The 25210-nt window shown below is 39.5% G+C and overlaps 1 protein-coding gene across 5 annotated transcripts in view; it reads right to left on the bottom strand.

Moving 5' to 3' along the window:
* Nucleotides 1-25210, bottom strand: part of LOC105019405 (cadherin-18) — a 266296-nt gene that overhangs the window by 81863 nt on the left and 159223 nt on the right. For all 5 annotated transcript variants that reach the window (XM_020041619.2, XM_010885567.3, XM_010885566.3 and 2 more), the window contains 2 exons: nucleotides 18931-19225; nucleotides 8931-9050 (listed from right to left, as the gene is read on the bottom strand). In XM_020041619.2, the coding sequence (XP_019897178.1) occupies nucleotides 8931-9050; nucleotides 18931-19225 (415 nt within the window). The remainder of the gene's footprint in view (nucleotides 1-8930; nucleotides 9051-18930; nucleotides 19226-25210) is intronic.

Raw genomic sequence — 25210 nt, 5'->3', positions numbered from 1 at the left:
GTAAAAATGTTCGGAACCACCAAAACCCTTCCCAATCCTATATGCAGTAGTTGCTCTGGGTCTGTGAATGTCCTTGAGTGGCCCAGCCAAAGCCCAGACTTGAACATATGTGGTGAGACCTGACAATGGTAGTTCCCAGAGGCTCCCATCCAGGGCTTGACATTGGCACCCGCCCACCCGCCAAATGCTGGAAGAATGTGGCTGTGGCGTGTTACGCAGTCACACTCACAAGTCACTTTGGCGGGTGGCATTCTATATAACTATACAGAGTGTTTTTCCTGCATTCAAAGTTCATAGGCAACAGCCTTTTTTTTTTACTGGGTTTGGGCAAGTCGATTTTATTTCTGGAGACAGCGGCAGAATACAGTTTACGGTCAATGAAATCTGGCAACCTTGCATACAGGACCACACAGGTCCAGACTTCGCAGAGATGAGTAATGTCAGAAAAACAAGTGGATCTTAGTTTTCTTTCACACCCAAGCATGTCAAAATATTCCATTATAACTTAATAACAATTAAAATTACAGATATGTTTTTAAAGAGAGATCGTGAGACAAACGAAGATGACAGGTGAAAGGACCATCAGAATAGGGTATGTACTATCACCAAAAACATTAGGCTATATATGCAATATATAGAGTAAAAAAACATAATTAACTTATTTAAGTTACTAACAATATAAATATATAAACTTAAAGGGTGGGGGGGCTAAGCCCCGAATGTATTGTGATCCTAGCGACGCCTCTGGAGCCCAGTACAGCTGATGGAAGTCGAGGGAGATTAACGATGTGGCGTCAAGGCAAAGATTGGAGAAAAATTCCTTGACAAAGCTGTAATAAATACAGCTCTGTTTCATTTTTTATGCAAGTCTATATTAACAAGCATAACAAAAACAGACAACAATAATATTGACTGTGATCAATTATAAAGCTGATGGGTGATTTCATATTTCTTTTAAAATAACATGTTAATAGTTCTAGGTTATGTTAAGAATATATATATATTGCTTGAATATTTTGGTTGATATTAGGGTGGATATTGTAGCGTGCATTAACTGCACAAGTGGACATGGACAACAGGGCAGATTTAACACTATAATAGTTGTATTTTTCAAGTGTGTAGCCACATTATATGAAGTATTTCACTGAGGGGTGTCCGGTAGAATGCGATTTGAAATCTGGCATTGGCAACATGATTTGTAACTTTGCAAGCTAACTTTAGGACACACATCCTACTGGAATACTACCTGACTGCAACTAGCTTACTAGCTAAACTACAGCATTGGCTAATGTGACTAATGTCATGGGAAAGTCAACTTTGCTCAATCTTGCTTTGACTCAATTACGAGCAAAACTATTAGCTAGCGAACAACATGGTCCCTGAGTTATAATAGTCTCAGTGTTTACTACCATACAACAACGTATAGCCTATCACTCTATTTTTGGCTGTACTTATTTACTACCAACAACTTAAAGTAAAGAACTTCTACATCTTTGCAAACAGCCCATCTGAATGCCCATCATTAAAATACATCTATCAGTCTACTTTACCATTTCTTTTTTACAGCATGTTTTTTTCTGTTTGACATCCTTGTAATCACTCTTCATGTAATTTCAAGAGATTTGTACCTGTTCTGTAAGATGTTGAAGCAATGTCTGGTTAATAAATAATACAAGCCTAGAACCCACAACTTCAGGCAGGGGCTAGTCTGGCACAACTGAACTTGTTGAGTTGTCAAAACCTATTGAATGTTTTCTAGGGCAAAACGTATTACTACAGAGAGAACAGACCCACATTTTTTTTAAGAAAATACAAAACCACAAATAATTTAAAATCAAAATGAGCTAATGTTTTTTAAAAGTGGCCCATTGCCATGAGAAAAGGGCAACCAGTTGAACAATAAAATGGCAAACCTCAACAAACATCCACATAAATGGTGAAGTGTGTTCACATTTTTTGACTGGTACTGTAGGTCAAAATACTGTTTTTGTCCTGGAATTAATTTATTATAAAAACATCAGTGCAGTGTGTGTTTGTATGTGTAAAATATTATTTTACACATACAAACTAAAAATTTCATTTATAAGGAGGTGCTGAGGTTATATATGAGTAACATACTGTACATTACAAGTATAAATGTATTTAGAATACATTTGTCAGGGAATAAAATATGTTATTTATAAAGGGTGCTATTTTTTCTATTTTTCTCAGGGTGTTTGCTTAATGTTTTGTTAATATGTTTTATGTCTCAGGAAAAACTTGGACAAACCTTTCAACAACAATATTTTGAAAGGTAAGATAAATTAACTATACAGTGCATTCAAGATGCCAAAAGCCCTGGCTGTTGCTGACTGAAAAGTCAATAGAAACCACTGTATGAATTTCAGAGGGAAGAGCAGTGTCAGATTCAGTTGTTCTCTTCTCTGTTTCTCTCTTTGTTTCCTTATCTCTTCTTCTCTCACGGTCTGTCTCTCTGTGCTGCTGCAACACTTTGCTGGACTTTTTCTCAGTATATCCGGCTGGAGGATTTGGGTCAGATGTAAGACAGCCCTGAAGGGATTCCTCTAAGAGCTTTCTATTTAAGCTCCCAGGGCCTAACACCCTCTGGTGTACAGTATCTGGCGTACTGTGCGTCACATGCCATAGGCTTATCTGTAATCATATCAGGGTTATATCGTAGGTTGCTACTGTATCACATTTGCAAACAAAGTACAAGAACAACAACTGGCATTTTGATCTGTTTAATTGACATTAAGGTGAAGAGTTGGCTGCAGTATGAAAGTTCAGAGACATTTAGGAGGTGGTCTTGCAATAAAATGCAGCAATTAGATGCAAAGTGTTGAAATGATCCAGGGTGCTGCTCGTCTGTGACAGTGGGCCAGCAACCTTAATGATGTTCCTTCTGCTATTGCAGTCTATACAGGAAGCCAATTTACATTCCCTCTGCACAATGGCCCTTATGACGTAATGTGCTAGCTATGTAGGAAAGGTTCAAAAGGTATCGGTTAAGATGGATACTAAAACAAGAGCGTAGCATGCATTTGCCACTGCAATATGTTTTTACCTTCAAATTATCATAATAAACACAATAATGTCAAGTTTAATTGTTTTATAGATATCATCGGTTTCCAGCTACAATAGTCATTTACAACATTAACAATGTCTACACTGTATTTCTGATCAAACAAAACAAAACGTACCATTTGGACAGGTCTCCAAAATCCACTCAATCTTGCTGGATTTAATGCTTTAATTTAACTCCTGTGAGTGGTGAGACATTTGAAATAACCTGTCAAACGTTCTGGAACAGCTGAAATGGGATCAATGAAATCTAATTTTGCATCAATAAAATGTACTGTACCTATGTGACATTTGCAGCTTTAGAAGGAAAAGAATGGTGAATGCTGATAATGCTTTAAATAGTTGATATGTCTACAAATTGCATGCAATTCTAGAATGATAGTAATGTATAATAATTGTATTACCTCATAAATAATGTAAAGTATGAACAGATAGTTTAAATCTAGAGTCAAGTGTGACGATATATCAGTGTTTTCCGTATAGGTTGATATACTAGTTGAATTATTCAGGAGAACATGACAACATTTATTAACGAGGCAGCCTAAACAGCGCAGGCTAGTGTTGGTAGGCTAGACAAGAGTTTTTGTTGGTTCCCTGTCCCACCCATTAATATTAATGTATTAATGTATGCAAATACTCAGTATAAATTACATGCATATGGAAATGAAGCATATACATGATTTAATCACAAAGTATAAGAGAAAATGTATCCCTTTTTATTCTCTCCCAAGTTTGTAATGGACAATTAGTGATTATGGCCATTCCTTGTCCCTGCAACTCATGGCAGGATGGAGAGAGTCATCAGGACATATGTTCTCCTACGCACATCCTGTCAAGCGCTTCTGCTTCTTATCTAATCACTTGCTCAAAGAACAACTTTCAGATGAAAGCTAAGTGCTTGCACGAGAGCGCAATCTCCCGCTCTTGACCACAATTGAGCTTACCTACCACAAGCATGTGCACCACCCTCTACAAAATTCCCGGATTTGTAAAAAAACTAATTGGCGTTGAACACTGCGCCATTCGGGGTGCCGATAAATTAAATAAATTACTTCAAAAATGATTTCTTACCTTATAACAAGTATTGTGATTTTTACTACTGACATTATAGAATTGCACATGCAAAACTTTTGTCTGAGAAGGACCAAAGCAAGTTGAAATTCCAGCACATCATCCTTAAGGTCTTCCATGTGAATTGTTCATGTTACCAAACATATAGTGTATGTATGTGATGGATCACTGGCACTTCACACAGACACAAAATCATTGTGTACACTTGCTCTTTGCCATCCCCAGTAAATATTTTATAGTATCATGTAAGGACTAAAACAAAAGATGCATTTTTTAAAGCAGCAAAACAGTTTTAAACCACTTTCATGTCTATTTTCTTTTTCTCTTTTCAAGGCTGAGGACAGTAACTCAAAGACACAAATGGCTTCTATGACCTCAGCAGAGATTGTTAGTGATGGCCTGGAGAAAACCAGTAGGGAGCTGAACCATACCTTGAAAAATGTAGAGGTTTTATAGCTCTAGTATGGTTACTTCTATTATTTTATGATCGCAGAGATAGCTACAATCATTACCGCTACTTTATGTCATTTTTGCCCAAGATGCCATTGCAAAGATAACTTTCGATTTTCAAATGATATGAGGTGTGATTAACAAAAGAAATCACTTCATATCCAATGATAGAACAGTACTATGAATGTGGCTTGATTACATTTCATAAAATGTATTAAGATTATATAAGATTAAACTTTATTTTCATTGAACAGTACAAGTACAGTACACGAAATGCAGTAAGCATCTAACCAGAAGTGCAAATAGAGGGCAGAAAAGTATTTTTCTGTATTAAGTATATGTATATTACTAGTGTTATGTGTAGATGCACAACAAATGGCAATACTAAATGTGCAATTAAGGCAAAAAAAGGAGGGCGGATATTGGTGTATAGATTTGGGATAGTGTATGTGACAAGTGGGATAAGAGTTGTTCGGGTACAATTGGCAATTTCTCAATGGCATTCTAGATGTGCAAACGAGGCAAATGAAGGAGTACTGTGGTATGGTAGCATGAACAACCATGAAGCAGAGATAACAGCACTAAGGTCCTCAAGGTAACCATGTGTGTGTAACAACTGTAAAAAGGCAAGTACAATGATAGTACTAAATATGCAAAGAGGCAAATTGAAAGTACAAGGTGCATGTGCAACTGAAATGCAGGGATAGCAGCGTAGTGGTTCCTGTAACCACTGAAAAACCACTGAAAAAGTTGTTGTACCTGTAACCACTGAAAACTTCTATTATCAGGCTTTGCAAGACAGTGTCAGAGTTGTACAAGGGAGTAGTGTAACAAGGACCTGAGAGGTGGGTTGTGTATGGTAAGTGATGGGTCACAGAGTTCCCAGAGTTCTCTGGGACACACAGAGTTCAGCAGGGTTACAGTGGATGGAAAGAAACTGTTCCTGAGCATGCTGGTGCGGGACCGAAGAAACCTGCAACATCTGCATCATGGTAGGAGGGCAAACAGTTTGCGGCTTGGGTGTGAATGGTCCCTGGTAGGGATGGGACGATAGACAATTTTAGTACTAATCACCATGGAAAATACTCACGATTATGAAATTTTGGAGAAATTCCATAATCGGGATAATCGTAAATCGGGATAATCCTCACAGGTGTCTTGAAAAAGTTGTGCCAGTCGCTGAAGTTTCCCTGACTGCTTGTTTTGTTTGACTAGTGGAACGCACATCTCATCTCACGTTGTACTCCGCCACTAAACATCCTCTGCAATGTATGGTCAATGAAGCAAAATGGTTCTGCTAGCTTAAATAGAAGAATATTGTCAATTACAATAAAAATAAAAATTTAATTCTAAAATGAGTTGGGATTGTATTGTACTGATATAAAGAATAAAAAAGTTTTCAAATTCCTTTACAAAAGTTCTAGCATGCAGAATAAACTTGTTAAACTGCAAATTGTAGGAAATATGAATTTTGTAATTATAGTTTTGTTTATATTGTAGGCTAATTGTTAACGCTTTCCTACATAAAGTGACAGGAGAAGACAAATAGAATATAATTTGAGCGGGACAAAATAACATACATGATATAATGAATTATAAAGTTATTATGAAGAATCGACACATCAAATAGGCCTATCATTAGCTAATAAGGCACATAACATATGCAAGGCAGTTCATGCAGCCACAAGTTCAATACCGTTAAGAAATGAAATCTATTTTCACCTCTGATTGGCAGAGGAGTGACTTGAAACACCAAATTTAACACACCTGCTCCCCATTCACACCTGAGATGTTGTAACACTAACAAGTCACATGACACCAGGGAGGGAAAATGGCTAATTGGGCCCAATTTGGACATTTTAGCTTAGGGGTATACTCACTTTTGTTGCCAGCGGTTTAGACATTAACGGCTGTGTGTTGAGTTATTTTGAGGGGACAGTACATTTACACTGTTATACAAGCTGTACACTCACTACTTCACATTGTACCAAAGTGTCATTTCTTCAGTGTGGTCAAAATATACAATCAAATATTTGCAAAACTGTGAGGGGTGTACTCACTTTTGTGAGATACTGTATATCTCTTTCTTAATATAATAGTGTTTATAATGTGGCTAATAATGTTATTGCTTTCCTACTGAAAATGACAAGAGAAGACAAATAGAATATAATTTTCGCAGGCCAAAATAACATTGTAAATTTGCATGATCTGCACAACACATGATGCGCACCACATAACTGGGAGCTGTTATAATGAATTATAAAGTTATGTATTGTCAATGAAGCTGGCAACCATATACATTTAGAGATTGACATGTTATTATAGTATTAGTTAATTATTAAAAACATTTGATATTATTTTATTGTAATGGCTTTTTAAATGCACCAGAACAATATTTATATAATGGAAGAATATCCGGTCAGCCATTTTGAGCTAGAAACCAGAGTTGTTATTGGGATTGTTATATATCGGGATAAAATCGTAAATCGGGATATTTTTGGCCAGGATAATCGTAGCATGAAATTCTCATATCGTCCCACCCCTAGACCCTGGTGATCCCGCACACCCTGTGCAGAGACTGTTTGCGTTGGAGGTCTGCGATGGCAAGAAGCTAGGCACCAGTGATGTGCTGGGTGGTTTTCACCACCCATAGCAGGGTCTTTCGGTCAGCTATGGAGCAGCTGCTAAATCACACTGTGGTGCAGTTTGTCAGAATGCTCTTGATTGTCCAGCGGAAAAAATTCACAAGAATCTTAGATGATAGGTGGGCTTTCTTCAGTCTCCTAAAAAGTACAGGCGCTGCTGCACCTTTTTGACCAGAGTTGAGGTGTTGAGGGTCCTGGAGAGGTCCTCGGAGATGTGGACACTCAGAATTTTTAAGCTGGACACACGCTCCCCTTCAGTACCCTTGATGAGGAACGGTGGTATGGCTGCAGCATTTAGACGTCCTGTAATCCACAATGAGTTCCTTGGTTTTCTTAGCGTTGAGGGCCAGGATGTTGACTTGTCGTTGTCACTAATCAGGCTTACCACTGTGGTGTCATCTGCAAACTTGGTGATGGAGTTGGAACAGTGTACAGGAACGCAGTCTTGGGTGAAGAGGGAGTACAGGAGGGGGCTCAGCACACAGCCTTGTGATACACCAATATTCAGAATCAGGATGGAGTAGAAGTTGTCTAACCTGACAGACGGGGCTGTTCGTTAGGAAGGCCAGAGTCCAGTTGCAGAGAGAGTCATTCAGGCTATACAAGGTAGACTGCTTCAGCACTGGCACAATGGTTGTGATCTTGAAGCACATTGGGATAACCGCCTGGTCCAGTGACAGGTTGAAGATGTCGGTAAAGACCTCACACAGCTGCCCAGCACATTCTCAGAGCACACGCCCGGAGACGCCATCAGGACCAGCAGCCTTGCGTGCTCACCCTGCTCAGTGCAGACAACACATCTGTGGTGGATAGTCTGGGAGGGTTCATCTGGGGGGAGCTCAGCTTTAATGGCTGTCTCTTTGTTGTCCCTGTCGAAGTGGGCATAGAACAAGATTAACTCGTTTGTGAAGGAGACGTCGCTGGCTGTGGGGGTAGGGTTCTTTGGCCGGTAGTCAGTGATGGCTTGAATGCCTTGCCACAGGGGTTCGGAGTTGTTGTACAAGTGCTGCAGTTTGCAGCCATCTTGATGTCCCTTTTCAGGTTGGCCCTACATGAGCTGGAGGCCTCCTCAATCCCCGGATCTAAAAGCAGTGTTGTATGCCTTCAGCAGTTGTCGGACCTCTCAGTTCATCCATGACATTGACATTGTTGGTGCAGAAGATGATGTAATCCAAAACAGAGGAAGCATAAGTTTCAATGTCCGTATGGGAGTCAAGGGTAGCTTGAGTGGCAAACAGCCTCCAGTCTGTATGTTGAAACTGATGCTGTAGAAGCCCTTCTGGCCATACTTTGACTGTCCCCACTGACGGTTTCACACATTTTATGACCATGGTGGGGGAGGGGAATGTCTTTGTAAGCCTTTGGAATGTTCGTGTACACATGGTCCAGTGTATTCTCTCCTCTGGTGGGGCAGGAGACATTTTGGTGGAATTTGGGAAAAACTGTTTTCAGATTTGAATGATTGAAGTGCTGTGCAATCGCAAAAACACCACCGTCTGCTCTTTGCTAATGGCAGCTTGCAGTTCCTTCATTGCTAGCTTAGCATTATCATCCAGGGGTATGTAGACAGCCATAACAACAATAGATGTAAACTCCAGAGGTAAGTATAAAACCAACACCCCGAGGACACGCACATTGTCCCATCAACCATTGGAAAGCTATAAGTACATGAATGTGTCTTACCAGTTTTGGGATCAACAGAGAAATATGGCTGTCCTTGAAGAATACTGTATACAACTCTGGCACTATTTCCATATGTGGGGTCATCAGCATCTGTTGCAGTAACTTGATATACTGAAGTACCTAGAAAGAAGAATAACAACCAACATCAGCCTTCAATATTGTTTTGGATAATTCTGCACCCTTTATTGTATAATATTGATGGATTATCATGAATTTGATATTTTCTATATTGAAATTTTGGAAGTGTGACCCCCCCCCCCCCCCCCCCCCCCCCCCAATACACTAAATGGAATGGAATTTGCATTCTGACTTCTCAAATTGTTAAATAGCAAGTATCCAGTGATGTTGGCCTGTTACAGTATAGTACCTTGTCCAACAGAATAGATATACCAGCTTTTAATCTATGGTTTTCTTCAGTGGTTCAGCCCATATGGTGGATGACATTCTCTTCTTACCACCCAGGTCACATACCTCATCTTATTGTTACCTCTGGCTCATCGACGCTCACTTTCATTACCTCCCTTTGGTTTCAATCCATCTATCTACAGAACACTGTGTGCTGTTGACTTATTGCAGGGACCACAAAACATTTAATGCAGTTTTCAGAGCTCAAGTGAGACCACTAAAATCATATTACTTATATTTTTGTATACATTTTCAGTAAAACTCTGATAATCTGATCTGTCCCCCATCTGCCAATTCAACAATTCTACCACATATTTAGTTTCCTATGCACTTAAAAAAAATATATATATATATTTTTCTATACATAGATATTTTATGGCAATGTTTATGGACATTTCTTTTAGTTCACAGGGTATTTTATTGACCCAGCACCAAGTGTCTACCCTAGTGGAATAGACACAGCTGGCATTCTACAATTGTATGACTAAAAGACAACCAAGCCATTTGTTTTTGTACACAGTAACTGTGGTATAAACCTCTGGTGCAACGTCTTGAGCTGTTGCAAAATCTGAAAGAAATGTAGTATCATGTTATTCCAAGAGCAGAAAGTGCTGAGACAGTGCTTTCTGAAGCGTTCCGACTGCTTATTAATGTCCCAGAAGATGGAGGGGGTAATCCTAGCACAACAGACTGGCAGAAAGGGAAATGTAAATCCCCCTGTAAAACAGCCTCTTGAAAAAAGTTTTTATTAAATTTTTTTTATGTAACATAGATTGAAGAAATGTAAAACCACAACATTGTACACAAAATGACTTTCCTCTTTTCAGCTCCTTTGTGGTAGCATTGATCTGTGACAGGACCTACTGGGATTCCCATTTCTCTGTTGGCAAGGGTCTAGATTGAGGAAGGGGGTAGACGATTGAGATGTATGTTTCATCTTTTATTTTTGGACTTGAATTCCTTTTAATATTTCAGCATTCAAGAGCAGATAAAAATATATCCTTTAAATGACTACCAGTAATCACCACTGATCATTATTTATCTGATGAAAACAACCGAAATGTTCCACTTCAGATTTTACAGCTATTAAACAACATTCCAGGTGTGCATGAATAGGCAGATGAGAGAAATACAGAGAGAGAGAGAGAGAGAGAGAGAGAGAACACATTTCCTGATTTAAAACAGCAGTGCCTGCCAGAGAATAGAGTCGAGTAGAAAATTGATACTCCTCATCTGAGTCTGAGAAAAAGGTGATTTCTGCAGTTAAATACTGAGAAGTGAAATGGTAACATTGAAGTACCCTGGCACGTACCCAGCTAATCAATTTAGACATGGAAAAAAGAACATTATGGGCAATTAGCTGCCACACTCCCGGACAGCCCCATCCTGGGCTACTATGTCGATATTGACAAAGGCATGAGGATTAGAGCTCTGAAGTGTGAGGTTGGCTGATAGTTACAGACAATTTGATGCCACAGACGCCCAGGCAGTCCAAAGAGGAATGGCTTTAATGGACACAAGAAAATAAGGGGGGCAGGTAGAAGAACATTTATAATTATCTTCCCTTTTGCGGTCTTTGATTCTTCCCCTCAGTTCATCAATGTTGATTGATTCTTCATGTTATGGTGACTAGCAAAATGTATGGCTGCCGGTATTGACATTTTTCTAGCAAACAGAGACACTTTTGAGACTAGTGGAGTATTATTTTTACCAAAATATCATCTCTCAAACAAAGGTGAATTAACAAAGAAGTCACTGACGAACCAATAACAAATGAGGATGAACAAATTAGTTCGGAAAGGTGTCAGGTATATTTGCAAAAAGGTAATGTTCGCTAAAAGACACACAATTTATGCTATGGTGGGCAAGGACAATTTAATAATAAAACACACACCAACTTAGGTTAGGTATTGATAATCATAGTGGAGACTTCCCACAATGTTAGGCATTTTAGGCATTTATTAATTCTGGATATCTGAAGGTGAATACATCAAGAACTGAGGTTGTTGCTGTCACTGCTTTTCTAATTCTAATACTTTGCCAGCAGATTTTCAGTATTAGCTGTCTAACACAGTTGAAACATGCTAACTAATGAAATGACTACAAACGGAGCCAACCCTAATCTGGTCACTTGAATCAAAACAATCAAAATCAAAATTGTCTGAACATACCCGTCACATATTCCCTTATTACAAAATGTATACCATGAATTTGGTGGACAATGCTGCCTACAACCATTTATTTTAAAAGTGGTGTTAATACAATGTGTTGCTTCCTCCAAGATAAAGTAATGTTAATATATACACTGATCAGCTATAACATAATGACCACTGACAGGTGAAATGTACAGTGGATAAAAAAAGTCTACACACTCCTGTTAAAATGCCAGGTTCTTGTGATGTAAAACGATGAGACAAAGATAAATCATGTCAGAAACTTTTCCACATTTATTCATCTTCAGCTTTCTAATGGACGCCTGAAGTTTTTGTGCCAAAATTGCCTGATATTTGGAACTGTTAATAATTCCCACCACCTGACTAAGGCCCTGGTTCCAGCTGAAGAAAAACAGCCCCAATGCATGATGCTGCCACCACCATGCTCAATGTGGGTATGGTGTTCTTTGGGTGTTGTGCAGTGTTGTTTTTGCACCAAACATACCTTTTGGAATTATAGCCAAAAAGTTCAAGGTTTCATCAGACCATAACGCATTTTCCCACATGCTTTTGGGGGACTTGATGTTTGTTTTTGTTTTCCTTTAAGAAAAGGCTTCCGTCTTGCCACCCTACCCCATAGTCCATTCATATGATGAATACGGGAGATTGTTGTCACTTGTGGCACAGTTTCCTTCTCCTGACTGATATCTTTCAACAATGAGATCCCTCTGATGCTTTGGAAGCTCTCTGCGGACCACAGCTTTTGCTCTGAGGTGCAACTAAGAAAATGTCAGGACAATCCAACTAGCTAGAACAGCTGAACTTTATTTGGGATTAATCAGAGTCACTTTAAATGATGGCAGGTGTGTAATCTATTTAACATGAGTTTGAATGTGATTGGTTAATTCTGAACACAGCCACATCCCCAGTTATAAGAGGGTGTGCACACTTAACCAGATTATTGTAAGGTTTTTATTTTTCATTTTTCCCCATTTTTCAGTTTGTTTTTCAATTGAATTGTTCACATTATAAATCACATTAATTTAAAAGTGGAAAAGGTTCTGACATGATTTATCATTTCCATCACAAAAACCTGGCATTTTCACAGGGGTGTGTAGACCTTTTATATCCACTGTATAAAACTGATAATCTGGTTACCATGGCATATGTCAGTGGGTGGGATATATTAGGCAGCAAGTGAATATTCTGTCCTCAAAGTTGATGTGACAGAAGCAGGAAAAATGGGCAAGCTTAAGGATCTGAACGACTTTGACAAGGGCCAAATTGTTATGGCTAGACGACTGGGTTACACCATCTCCAAAACTGCCCTTTGTGGGGTGTTCCCGGTCTGAAAGTGGTCAGTACCTATCAAAAGTGGTCCAAAGAAAGAAAAGCAGTGAACCGACGACAGGGTCATAGGCCAAGACTAATTGATGCATGTGAGGAGCTGGCCATTGTGGTCCGATCAAACAGACGAGCTACTGTGGCTCAAATTGCTGAAAAGGTTATGGCTGCTACTGATAGAATGGTGTCAGAACACACAGGGCATCACGGTTTGTTGCTTATGGAACTGTGTAGACACAGACCAATCAGGGTGCCCATGCTGACCCCTGTTTACTGCCAAAAGCACCAACATTTGGACACGTGAGCATCAGAACTGGACAATGGAGCAATGGAAGAAGGTGGCCTGTTCTGATGAATCACGTTTCCTTTTACATCACGTGGATGGCGGGTTGTGTGTGCATTGCTTACATGGAGAACACATGGCACCAGGATGCACTATAGGAAGAAGGCAAGCCAGCGGAGGTAGTGTGATACTTTGGACAATATTCTGCTTAGAAAACCTTGGGTCCTGCCATTCATATGGATGTTACTTTGACACATACCACCTACCTGAGCATTGGTGCACACCATGTGCACACTTTCATTGCAATGAGTTCTTGGTGTTGACTTGGCCTCCAAATTCCCCATATCACAATCCAATCAAGCATCTCTGGGATGTGCTGGACAAACAGGTCCGATCCATGGAGGTCCCATCTCGCAACTTACAGGACTTATAGGATCTGCTGCTAACATCTTGGTGCCAGATACCACAGCACACCATGCCTCGACGGGTCAGGGCTGTTTTGGTGGCAAAAGGGTGACCTACACAATATTAGGCAGGTGGTCATAATGTTATGGTTGATCGGTGTAGATATACAGCTCTGGAAAATATTAGGAGACCACTGCATGTATTTTTTATGTTTTTGCTCGGATCATGTAAGCATAGCCAGCCAAGAAGAAATAATGTCACCCAACGGAGCTGGCCAAGAAGAGCAAATGCCACCCACCCATGGGACCAACCGGGAAACAGCGAACAGATATTTCTGTCTTAGTCATAGTGAAAAAGGTTCTGGTCTGATTTTCAATATACAACAATGGCCTTCCCTAACTAACCAAGCAACAACCCCCGACAGGCTGGGAAGAGTCAGAGATCGAGGCATATGTCCTCCAGAGCAGATCTTGCCAAAGGCATTCTGCTTATGGAATGACACAATTAAGTGTAGCCAAATGTTTCTAATTATCTGTGATCGTAAAAAGTAGGCAACACGTTTTTTTGGCAAGTTCTGCTCCCTGTCTGTAGCAGCGGGGGAGGGAAAGAGGCTACAGTAGAGAGAGGCGAGAGTGTGGGTACAGTAACAAATGCACACACAAGCAGCATAGAGATAAGTGCCACACAAACAAACAAGGCATCAAAATTTACTGAAGCAGTCCTTGAATTTGTTACTAGACTCTATTACCAATAAACGTATCCAGATGTGTCAAGAAACTCACTAAGTCTAGTTCAGTGAATTGCAGCATATTTCAGTAAAGTACAGTAAGCTATAGTACAGTGAACGATCATAGTACATTTAGAGTGGTAAAGCATCTAGAATTTCTGTATTTATATAGCCTATCGAGCCTGAGGTTTAACGATACCAGAGCACACAAACACTTTTTGTGTATCTATGTGTCCTAGGGTAGGGGATTCAGGACAGGCAAGGTTTTCTATGTTTACCCTTTATGAAATAATGGAAGTAACAGCTAGTGTCTCTGTAAAGCACTTTGTGACAACTGCTGTTGTAAAAAGGGCTTTATAAACAAATTTGATTGAAAATTTGATTGAGTTAACTTGGTATTTTAGCAAATGTTATACAATGAGTGTTTTGGAGTTCCCTTTTAGATAGCCTGTTCTGACCATGGTAAAACTATAACCAAGCAAACAAACACTTTTTTCTGTACTAGTCCCAGGCTTGTGGTGCCAGATGGAGCTACATGGGTAGTTTACTAGCACTAGGTACATAGCTTGCTACTTATGGAGAGAACTAGCTTTTCAGGTCCACATCATCCTGCATATTCCTCCTCCGCTTGAATGTGTTGCCTTTATTAGAGTTGCCTAGAAACATTCATCCCAATTTCTTTAAGACTTACAATGCAGAAATACATGTCAGAAATAAACAAAATATACTTATTAAAAGATGGCTACTATATGAGCTGAGTATGCCGACAATAACTGCATTTCAAAAACATCCTTCCCCAATACCCTTTATTTTAAAATTAGAGGTTTTCTGTATTTCTGTGGTATACATTTGATAATTGATACATTTTCTTTAATGACAAGCTTCAGGGTATCCTCAAACTATTTCCTTGGTGGTAAACAAACTATAGATTTTTTTTTTTTCAACAGGGGACCCATCATCTTCAGACAACTGCTGGACAGCCATGCAATGTCCTCAACTGATTCCTTCTGTGCATGGACATTAACCAAGAATCTACTGTAGAAGTAGCACAGGCTTCTACAATTGAAAAGGCCTGAAGGCAAAGTTCAACAAAGCTATGCTCAGTGCCCTGCTGTCCATATTAATTACTATAATGCATCTTCATGTTTGTCCAGTTCTTACTTTTTTCTCCAGTTTCATTGTTTAGGTCTTGGCATGGCTTGATTTGCACTTAAGTATGCACATTGAATTTTCGGGTCCATAGTCTCTTCTTTGTATTGTAATTTGTATAAATACATACTAATTATCTATTTGAAGTAAATATATAATAGACCACATGCATCATTACCACACATTTAAAAAAAGTGGGGTAAAAAGAAGGCCTTCAAAAGTCCACTCCTCTCTTCCCATTCCAAGTGCCCACCCTATGTCCTTACTGTCAAACCTATACGGGAAACCTGAAACCCTGCATCCAACATTAGTATAAAACTGCTGTAGGGGAAAAGCACCAGTGGAAATGAGGGTTAAAGGCTCGGTAACATGTCATGTATTTGTGACTTTCTCTGACAGATTAATATAACATTATGTGAAGTGTTTTTTCTTAAACAATTGTGACATGATGGGTACTGATCAACAGTTTCCCTTATCCGTCTTAAAACCAACCGTGAGGTACATTTGCTGCCTCTTGTGTTTGACCCGGTTGCCCTGTTCTGGCCAACAGGAGAAGCCAGCAAAAAAGGACATAATTAGCATTTGGAGTAATGAGTATCAAAGTGATTGCTTTAGATTAAAGTCTTTATGTAACTTCCCAATAACAACTAGTCTCAAATTCAACATGACCGATAAACACAGATTAAAGTTCGATTTGAAAAAAGCACTGCTCCCTCCTTGCTTTTTCCCGATAACGTGGCGAGCCATAGCCCATTTTATCCTTTGCTAGATTAATTGAACTGCCTCAGGGCAGAAGCCATGCTGACTGTTTCCCAACCCATAACCCAGTCCCTTCCCTGCTTTTCAACTGGTCATACAGTACATTACACTTTAGAAAATGCTAACCCCAAAAAACCCTGGTTAAACTTTCCCCACTGCCACTTTATGATACACAACCCTAAACAGTAAGGGATTGTTGAAGGTGTGCCCTAACTAAAACTAACAGAGTTTGATGAGAGTTGTTGCCAGATTTGCGTCTGAGATACATTATCTACAGTGTCAACGATTGTCAATTGTACCACGTCACCTCCAGAGGTAACGTGGGACACTTTTTCAACAGATACTCTCTGCAGCTACTAAGGTCTAAAGACAATGTCTCAATGTGTATTCAAGTGTAATGAGGGATTACATAGGTCTGACATAAGTCTGGTTCTGGTGGTCCTTCCTGCTCCATTAACAGATGTTGTTGGGAAGCAAATAAAATCTCACACTAGCACTGAATCTATTCTGTTGTCACCAGCAAAGAAATTGTTTGATGGCGAGTGCAGTGTTATTTATCAGGTATACAACACTGTCAATTAGTTTATAAGCCTTCGGGGTGAGGGGTCTGGCAAAAGCATTGCGTGCGAATGTGTTGCGACTTATGGCATAGCAAGAGCTTCTCATACCAAGTGTGAACAGGACATTGTTATGTTAATTGTGTTCAAATACAATTTATTTCACAACAATTATTGGAATCCCACTTCTGAAACTGAAAAATAAATGCATACAGTATTTGAGAAAGTTGTGCTGACCCAAGTAGTGTTACCATGCACTGTTGTACAGTGCCAACAGGATTTCGAACACCACTGTACTGTGCTTCAGTGGCACTGACAAGTGCACCATTTTGTGGGCCCAAGAATATAAAGAAAAAAACTCCAACCGCTGCTTTGGCAGTTTGGTTTCATTAGTATTCTATTGCTTATCATGGTTGTACATGGTGCTTTACAACTCATGTTTGCAAATGTGTATGGTAATATCATTGCCTGATCTAATGTGTGTACATGTGATCCAGAGAAGTAGATTTTGCCATATCACAACTTACCACCTTTCAGCAAACAGATTTTTGGTTTACTGAGGCATTGATACTGCTGTTTTGTTTTATTTGCATTTGCTGGTTTTCCAAGCCAAACTGCTAATAAGTGGCCTATTTTTGTTTGCATGCATAATTACTTTAAGTATTACACTTTCATTATTTTTAGAAGGCAGCTGTGTTTAATGTTGGATTCACATAGGCTGTTTGTTAATTTGTAAATTACCCTACATTCCAGCCTAAATCACAAGACAGAATTGTGCCACCTTGCCTATTTCAAAAGCCCCCTTAGTCACTTTATCCTGGCGCAAGGCCTGCTGCCAATTCCTACAGCCATTACATCAAAGATTCCTGTCAGCTTTTATCATTTAGCATACATTTACATTGAGCTTACTAAGCATCTACTGTACTTTCCACTATGTAACGATGCCTTAGAGGATTAAAACATGCATGCATGGGATTTGTAGAAAGATGTTTACGAACACAGCTGGAAGGCATGCATGTCTGCTCATGAAAATGCATTAAGTTGTCAAGGGACATATTGACTGTTTATGGAAAAGGCCACATAGGCCATAAACCCTACAGGTCTTCTAGGGTTTACTGAGGTTAATATATTTTGGACAGCGCCTACGGCGCAGCTATTTGGCTATGAGTGTGCACTTACCATCCCAGGCCACCACTTCCAGTTTGTCTAAAGCACCTTAAAATTATGAACACCAGAATGAGGAAAATGGTGGCTAAAATAACACAGTGTCATTGATAAACCAGTCATGGTAAATGACATCAACTTAAAATGTCCACAAACATGACAATAGAAGCTTGCCGCAAATCTGGGCAAAACACACCACTTTTTGGACCCAAGTCGGAAATGTTTCAGTTCAACATTTTAGAGCCATTTTGGCTGCCATGCAGAGAGAACAACATTGGAATGAGAAAATTCTCAAACAGCTTTGTTCGTCCCAAGATAAAAAACAGATTGGTAGAGACAAAGATGCTGCCACATGATGTTGGGTATATCAGGAGCAGGTCCTCTGAGGAGGCAAGTCGAGGCTTTCTCTCCTTGATGTGGAGGCTTCCAGAGGCAGGCATTTCCTCTTAGTCGGAGGGAGGGATGACGGAGAGCACTACTGAGTGCTTCATAAAGACCTTCCCTTTGCCACCCGTGGGAACCATCAGAGAGAGTAGGAAAATAGAAATAAAAAAGATAAAGAGGAAGGAGGGAAGACTCCACTGGCGTGTGAAAAAAATGAAAATGGAAATGAAGCAAGAGAAACCAACTGAGAGGAAAGGGGAGGTATGAAATGGAGCATTTTGTAAAATGTTATCCTGTTATTGTGCATGTACAAGACAATAGTGCAGTTAATATGTTTTCCTATTTGTTTGCTGATAATACAACACCGTGAAGTTAAAATAAAACTATGACAGTGAAAAATATGATAATGGAATTTAAGGTGAGATGTGGAGTTGTTGTAGAGGATGAGATCAATCTGATTATAATAGACCAATTACTGTTAATCTAGGTTAGAGGTGGTATCTAGCTCATCCTATCAACCAATTATGACTATGTATATATGTGAATATCCTCAAATTGAGTTCCCCACACTATCAATACTGACCATTGCAATGGCCAGAGGAGGCTCTGGGAAATAAATGATATGTACTGGGCTGTCTTTTCAGGTAAGACATTCCTGGGCTGTCCTTACCCAGTGCAGACATCTCAGGCACAGCAGCTACAAAGGGACCATCTGGAAATGTTGGGGCATTATCATTGATGTCTTGGACTTTGATGATGAATTCTGACATTGGTTCCAGGGGCTTTTCAGTGTTGCGGTCGAAGGCTTGTGCATGGAGGACGTAGTGTGCTTTCCTCTCCCGGTCCAGGCTCTCAGTTGCATGAATATCCCCTGTCACCTCGTTGATGATGAATATACTTCCAGCGCCTTCCCCGCTCAAAATGTACCTTACAGAGCCGTCCCCTTTGTCTGAGTTGGAATGAAGCTGTAAGAGAAACCAGAGATTAATTTATTGACAATTAAAAAAAATATGAAAGTGCTAAGCCTTAAACCAATAGGTTGACATTTTCTGTGGAAACCCATAGGAAACATAGTTTATTTCTTGTGATTAGACAGGTGTGTTAACTTGTAAGACAAAACTGTGAGTCTTGAATGCCATATTCAATGATTTAGCCTGCATGGAATTTCTAAACATGAAGCGTCAAAAATTGCAGCCTCTTTTGAGATACTAGCTTTGGGGTTTAATACAATCCTTATGAACTATTTTAAGAACCTCATCAACAGAACAAGAAATGGAAGACTAGTATTAACTACGTATTCAGGCAAACATTTGGAAATAGCCACTCATGCAGCTCAAAACCTTCCAGCAAACACTAACATCTAATATTCACCTGCTTCACCAGACACCAATTACCTTCCGGAGTATCAGTCAGAACTTGACAACTAAGAAGCCTACATCTTATAACATTCACTACCACATCTAGACTAGCTGCATAGAATGTTAACACATTAACAAATATATACACATATCATTCAGATGCCACATACTTTTACAGTCTTTGTCTGTAGTCACGTGGGGCTAATTGTACTGTTCTTAGACAATTGGTAGATGTAGCTATGTAATGTCTATTTTGTGCCTACAAAATAGGCATTACAACTGTCCAGAGAAAATGAGGTTAAAGGCGAATATGTAGTTGCTCAACAGCATTGGTTGTAACCTTGCCAGTAATGTAGTTGTAAATTGGTATGTTGTTTAAAACTAAAGGTAGCCATTATGTAGCAAATTAGGTAACTATTATTAGCATACATGCTAACCATTATTGATGGGCTAGACTGTAGTGAGCATATGACTTAGACTCCATGTGTTGTAGACTCCAAAACCAGTAAGTGACATACAGACAGCTCTACATTAAGACAGCAAGCCTTGCTGTCTGTAACATAATGTATCGACAAAAAAATAAAATAGGGGGTGTTTAGGAGGGATGGTCCAGTTGTCAACTGATTTGCAATGGCAATAACTGCCTAATGAGTTTCGATACAAAAAGCTCAAATACACAACACTAGGTAGGGGACAACATTTGATTTAAAGAGATGATCCATCCAAAACCACACATTCCTATGATATGCATTATTAAATAACACAAATGTGAGAAAAACACGTTGTTGCATTGTTTTGCATTCACAGTCGTAATGATTAAAACACAATTGGTTATCTGTTAAAGAAATCTGTTTGGACTCAAGTCAACAATAAATCCCAGATTTGTATGCTCTTTCTCTAGACAGTCTGGCTGGTGTGACATATGTATACCTAAGTGGCCCAGTAGCTACACAATATTACCAAATCATATTTGTAGTGAGATTGCTTAAACACACTGCATAATTTAGGAGTTAAACATACCATGCACAACTTTGTAAAGATTCAATTTCTAACTAAAATGTGTGTAAATCAGGTAACTATGGCAATGCATGAGACAAAGAGATTAGTGAGAGATGAGACAACTGCTTTGTGTCATGGAAATTGGAAAATAAATATAAAGATGCACTGTGTACTTAAAGTAAATATACAATATACACAGTGTCTTGAATTATACACCTGACCAATTCTCTCATATGACAGAATTATAAATGGTACATGGACATTTCAATATGTCCGATATCATACTTTAATACACTGACACTCAAAATCAGCTTTTTTTTAAGGTGACATTGTTTTATGATAGGAAATATAGTGCATCCCATATTTGGAAGATGACACAAGTTTTATTGTTTTGAATCTCTCAGCACATTGGATTTAAAATGAAACAATGTCTAAGATGTTAGTACAGACTGACAATTGGAGTTTAGTTATATTCACAAACCTTGAACCATGTCGGAATTACACTATATAAGTAGTGTGCCCCCACCCACAATACGGGAACAAAAGTTATTGGACAAATGAACAATCTAAAACGCTTGCTCAGTTGGATTATGGTTGGGTAACTGACATGGCTGATCAAGAACATATCACTTTTTCACCCTGAAAACCTAATTTGTTGCTTTAGCTGTGTGTTTGGGGTCATTGTGCTGCTGCAAGGTGAAATACCAACCCAAAAGCTTTGGGGTGTTTTGTGAATGGAATTGGCTGACGCATCTTTGCCTACCTCTTAGAGAGTGTTCCTGATCTGTCAGACAGTATTTTTTCTTCATTATTGTTGTCATCCACTGTTATTTTCCATTGCTGAGCTAACTGGCACTATCGTTTGTCTTCCTAATGCACTAAACAGTTGCTATTGGCATAAGCCTACGCCTCTGATTTATTCATTGTGATATATCTGCATCACCTGTATGACCGAAAGGACAAGATCCCGGATACAGGCGGCCGAAATGAGCTTTCTCCGCAGGGTGGCTGGGCGATCCCTTAGAGATAGGGTGAGAAGCTCGGTCACCCGGGAGGAGCTCAGAGTAGAGCCGCTGCTCCTCCACATCGAGAGGGGTCAGCTGAGGTGGCTTGGGCATCTGTTTCGGATGCCTCCGGAACGCCTTCCTGGGAAGGTGTTCCGGTCCCGTCCCACCGGGAAGAGACCCCGGGGAAGACCTAGGACACGCTGGAGGGACTATGTCTCCCGGCTGGCCTGGGAACGCCTCGGTGTCCCCCCGGAAGAGCTGGAGGAAGTGTCTGGGGAGAGGGAAGTCTGGGCATCCCTGCTTAGACTGCTGCCCCCGCGACCCGGCCCCGGATTAAGCGGAAGATGATGCGATGCGATGCGATATCTGCATCACTAATTCCAACTAGCCTTGCAGACACTTCTTTGGTCCTTGTGTTGTCAGACACCAGCAAATGACAACACATGCAATTGCAAATCCTAGAATCAAGAGAGTTGGCATATTGGATATATTCCAAATATTGCGCAAATCTAATATGCCATCTCTTGACATCAATTAAAGGGATTCAGATCAACTCTAAATTAGATTTTTCTGTTGCATTTCTTTAAAGTTGACTTGGTTGCATACAGCATAGTATAAGATCTAAGGGATCTTATTGTTAAAAGGTACAAATGAGGAGAGGGATATCAAATAATTTTGAAGGATTTACATTTATCACAGCAACACCAGGAAATATCATCAAAAAGTTGATTTATTTCAGTAATTCCATTCAAAAAGGGAAATTTGTATAATGTATACATTCATTCCACACAGACTGTTATATTTCAAGTGTTTATTTCTTTTGATTTTGATGATTTTAATGAAAAACCCAAATTCAGTATCTCCGAAAATTTGAATATTGTGAAAAGGTTCAATATCGAAGACACCTGGTGCCACACTCTAATCAGCTAATTAGCCCAATACACCTGCAAAGGCCTTTAAATGGTCTCTCAGTCTAGCTCTGTAGGCAAGACAATCATGGGGAAGACTACTGACTGGACAGCTGTCCAAAAGACGACCATTGACACCTTGCACAAGAAACAAAAGATCATAGCTAAAGAGGATGGCTGTTCACAGAGCTCTGTGTCCAAGCACATAAATAGAGAGGCGAAGGGAAGGAAAAGGTGTGGTAGAAAAAAGCATACAAGCAATAGGGATAACCACACCCTGGAGAGGATTGTGAAACATTCAAAAATGTGGGGGAGATTCATAAAGAGTGGACTGCAGCTGGAGTCAGTGCTTCAAGAACCACCACGCACAGACATATACAAGACATGAGCTTTTTAAAGAGTAAACCCTCTGATGTGACCAGGGCCAGATTGCATTCCAGGCCATGCCCTCAGGGGGTGCGCTGACCTGCTGACCAGCAGCTAGCCTGCTAAGCTTGTTTCCAAGCCTAGGACCCTGGGTCTTTTCACGTCCCTTTGCAACTGGATCCTGGACTTCCTGACAAGTAGACTCCAGGTGGTAAGAATGGGCAACATCATCTTTTCTGCACTGATCCTGAGCACCGGAGCCCCTCAGGGCTGTGTAATCAGTCTCCTCCAGTACTCTGGTTCACGCATGTCTGTGTGACCACACACACACTACCTGACTCACAGACCATAAGGCTCCTCAACCAGCAACAATAATCTATTGATCACACCTACACTTCATATGCTCTGGTAACTTACTATGTACATTCATATACTTTAGCACATTCTTGTGTATGCATCTATAGGCTCTACAACACATATTTATAATATTTAAGATTTCTATTCGTACTGTCCATATTCGATTTTCTAAACTATTTGAAATTGCTTCTAGTCACAATTGTTATGTATATTTTGTGTTTTCTGTTATTAGTTTTGCTTTGTATTTTTCTCAATTACTATGTATATGTCGCATGCCTTGTCATGAAAAAGATTTTTTTCAGAATGACGCATGTTATTAAGTGCACTTGACTAATAAAATAGTTTGACTTCATTATATAACCAAACATCAGTAGCATGCTAACAAGTGGAACAATCCCTGCTAGCTGACAGACCATATGTATATCTAGTCTTAAACAGACTTCTGTACAAGTCTTCCAGATTCAAAGCACAATGGAAGTTGTAGGAGTCTCATAACTCAAGCAAATTACTTCCTGATGTGACAAAATTTCGATATAGTCGATTTTAAGAGTTCCAGAATATTTGGGTTACTAGGGCTTCAACCAAGTGGTGGGGGATTAGTGGAGAAAAAAACTGGAAATGTACTTTAAAGACTGAAGAATATGAACGACAATACAGTGTTTGATTTTGATGGAACTCTTACTGCGTTTGCTGTCATCAGTGGAATTATAAAACGTGTCTTCTAGTTGAAATACCTGACACTTCATGGATAGGAATGTATTGCAGGAATTAAGTTTCCTAAAATAAACTGATATCAACCTAGGCCTTAAGATGGACTTTGTAACTACGGACTTAAGCCTGTTTCCCAAACCACCACTTAATTCATTGTTGCAATCAGGTTTCATTGGAATACGTAAAGTATTATATGTAAATCTGTGGCACCCAATTTCGTTATGTTAGGTTACATTTGCCCACTGGTCCATGCAGGGACTACAGGTTTTGGTGGCCTTACCAAGGTTGCTACAATATGTAATAAATGTGTTACCGTTAATGTTTGGTATCTCAGCGCTTGGGTTAAGGTTAAGAATCACAGCACTGGGTTTAAGGTTAGGAGCAAGGTTTGGGGTAAGGTTATAAAACAAAAAAGGTTAGGTTAAGGTTTGGTTAGGGTTAGGTATCACAGCACTGGGGTTAACATTACGGTTAAGGTTTGGTTTATGGTTAGAAAAAATATCACTTTATTTTTTTTATTATTTTAGTAACACATTGTGGCGACCTTGGTAACACCACTACTTTCCACCCTTAACATTCTGTCCCTATTTGTAGCAGCGGGTAGTGCACCTGTCTGTTTAGCTGAAGGATGCGGGTTTGAAAAACGGCCATTTGCCATGTTTTTTCTGGATTATTAATCTTACCTTACTTCAACTAACGTAATATATCTAACAAATTCAGCTGTCATACATTTTCATAGAATATTTTACGCATTCAAATGACACCTGGTTGGCTCCTTATAAAGAGCATAAAACGTGCCACGTTATGGCGGTTTGGAATTGAAATAGCTAATTTTTGGGGTTTGGAATTAAATTAGGCCATGAATATGTTTTGAAATATAGCCTAGTGCATTTTGATCAGCTTGATCAGAGGCATATAATATCACTGGCGACGCAATCTGCTACTACTTAGGCATCAAGGAAAATGCTAAACTTGAAGAAGCAGTGACATTTTGGGTGGACGAAACTGTTATATCCAACCAATGGGGTGGACTTCAGCCAATCAAAATCGTACCTCAGAAAATCAAGTGACATCCAATTATCAGTTCCTCTGGTAGCTATATAGAATATATGTTACGTAGGTCGTATAGCAATCAGATCAGTTAAGTGGGAATATAAATCTTAGTGGGAAAAATCCATTCTAATGTTTGGAATACAAATGTAATGCAAGAGAAAACAAGCATTAAGAGCTGAAGAAATCAATGT

The sequence above is a fragment of the Esox lucius genome, chromosome 21 (genome assembly GCF_011004845.1).
Source record: "Esox lucius isolate fEsoLuc1 chromosome 21, fEsoLuc1.pri, whole genome shotgun sequence".
Taxonomy (NCBI): domain Eukaryota; kingdom Metazoa; phylum Chordata; class Actinopteri; order Esociformes; family Esocidae; genus Esox; species Esox lucius.
This window is presented reverse-complemented; position numbering and strand designations above follow the sequence as displayed.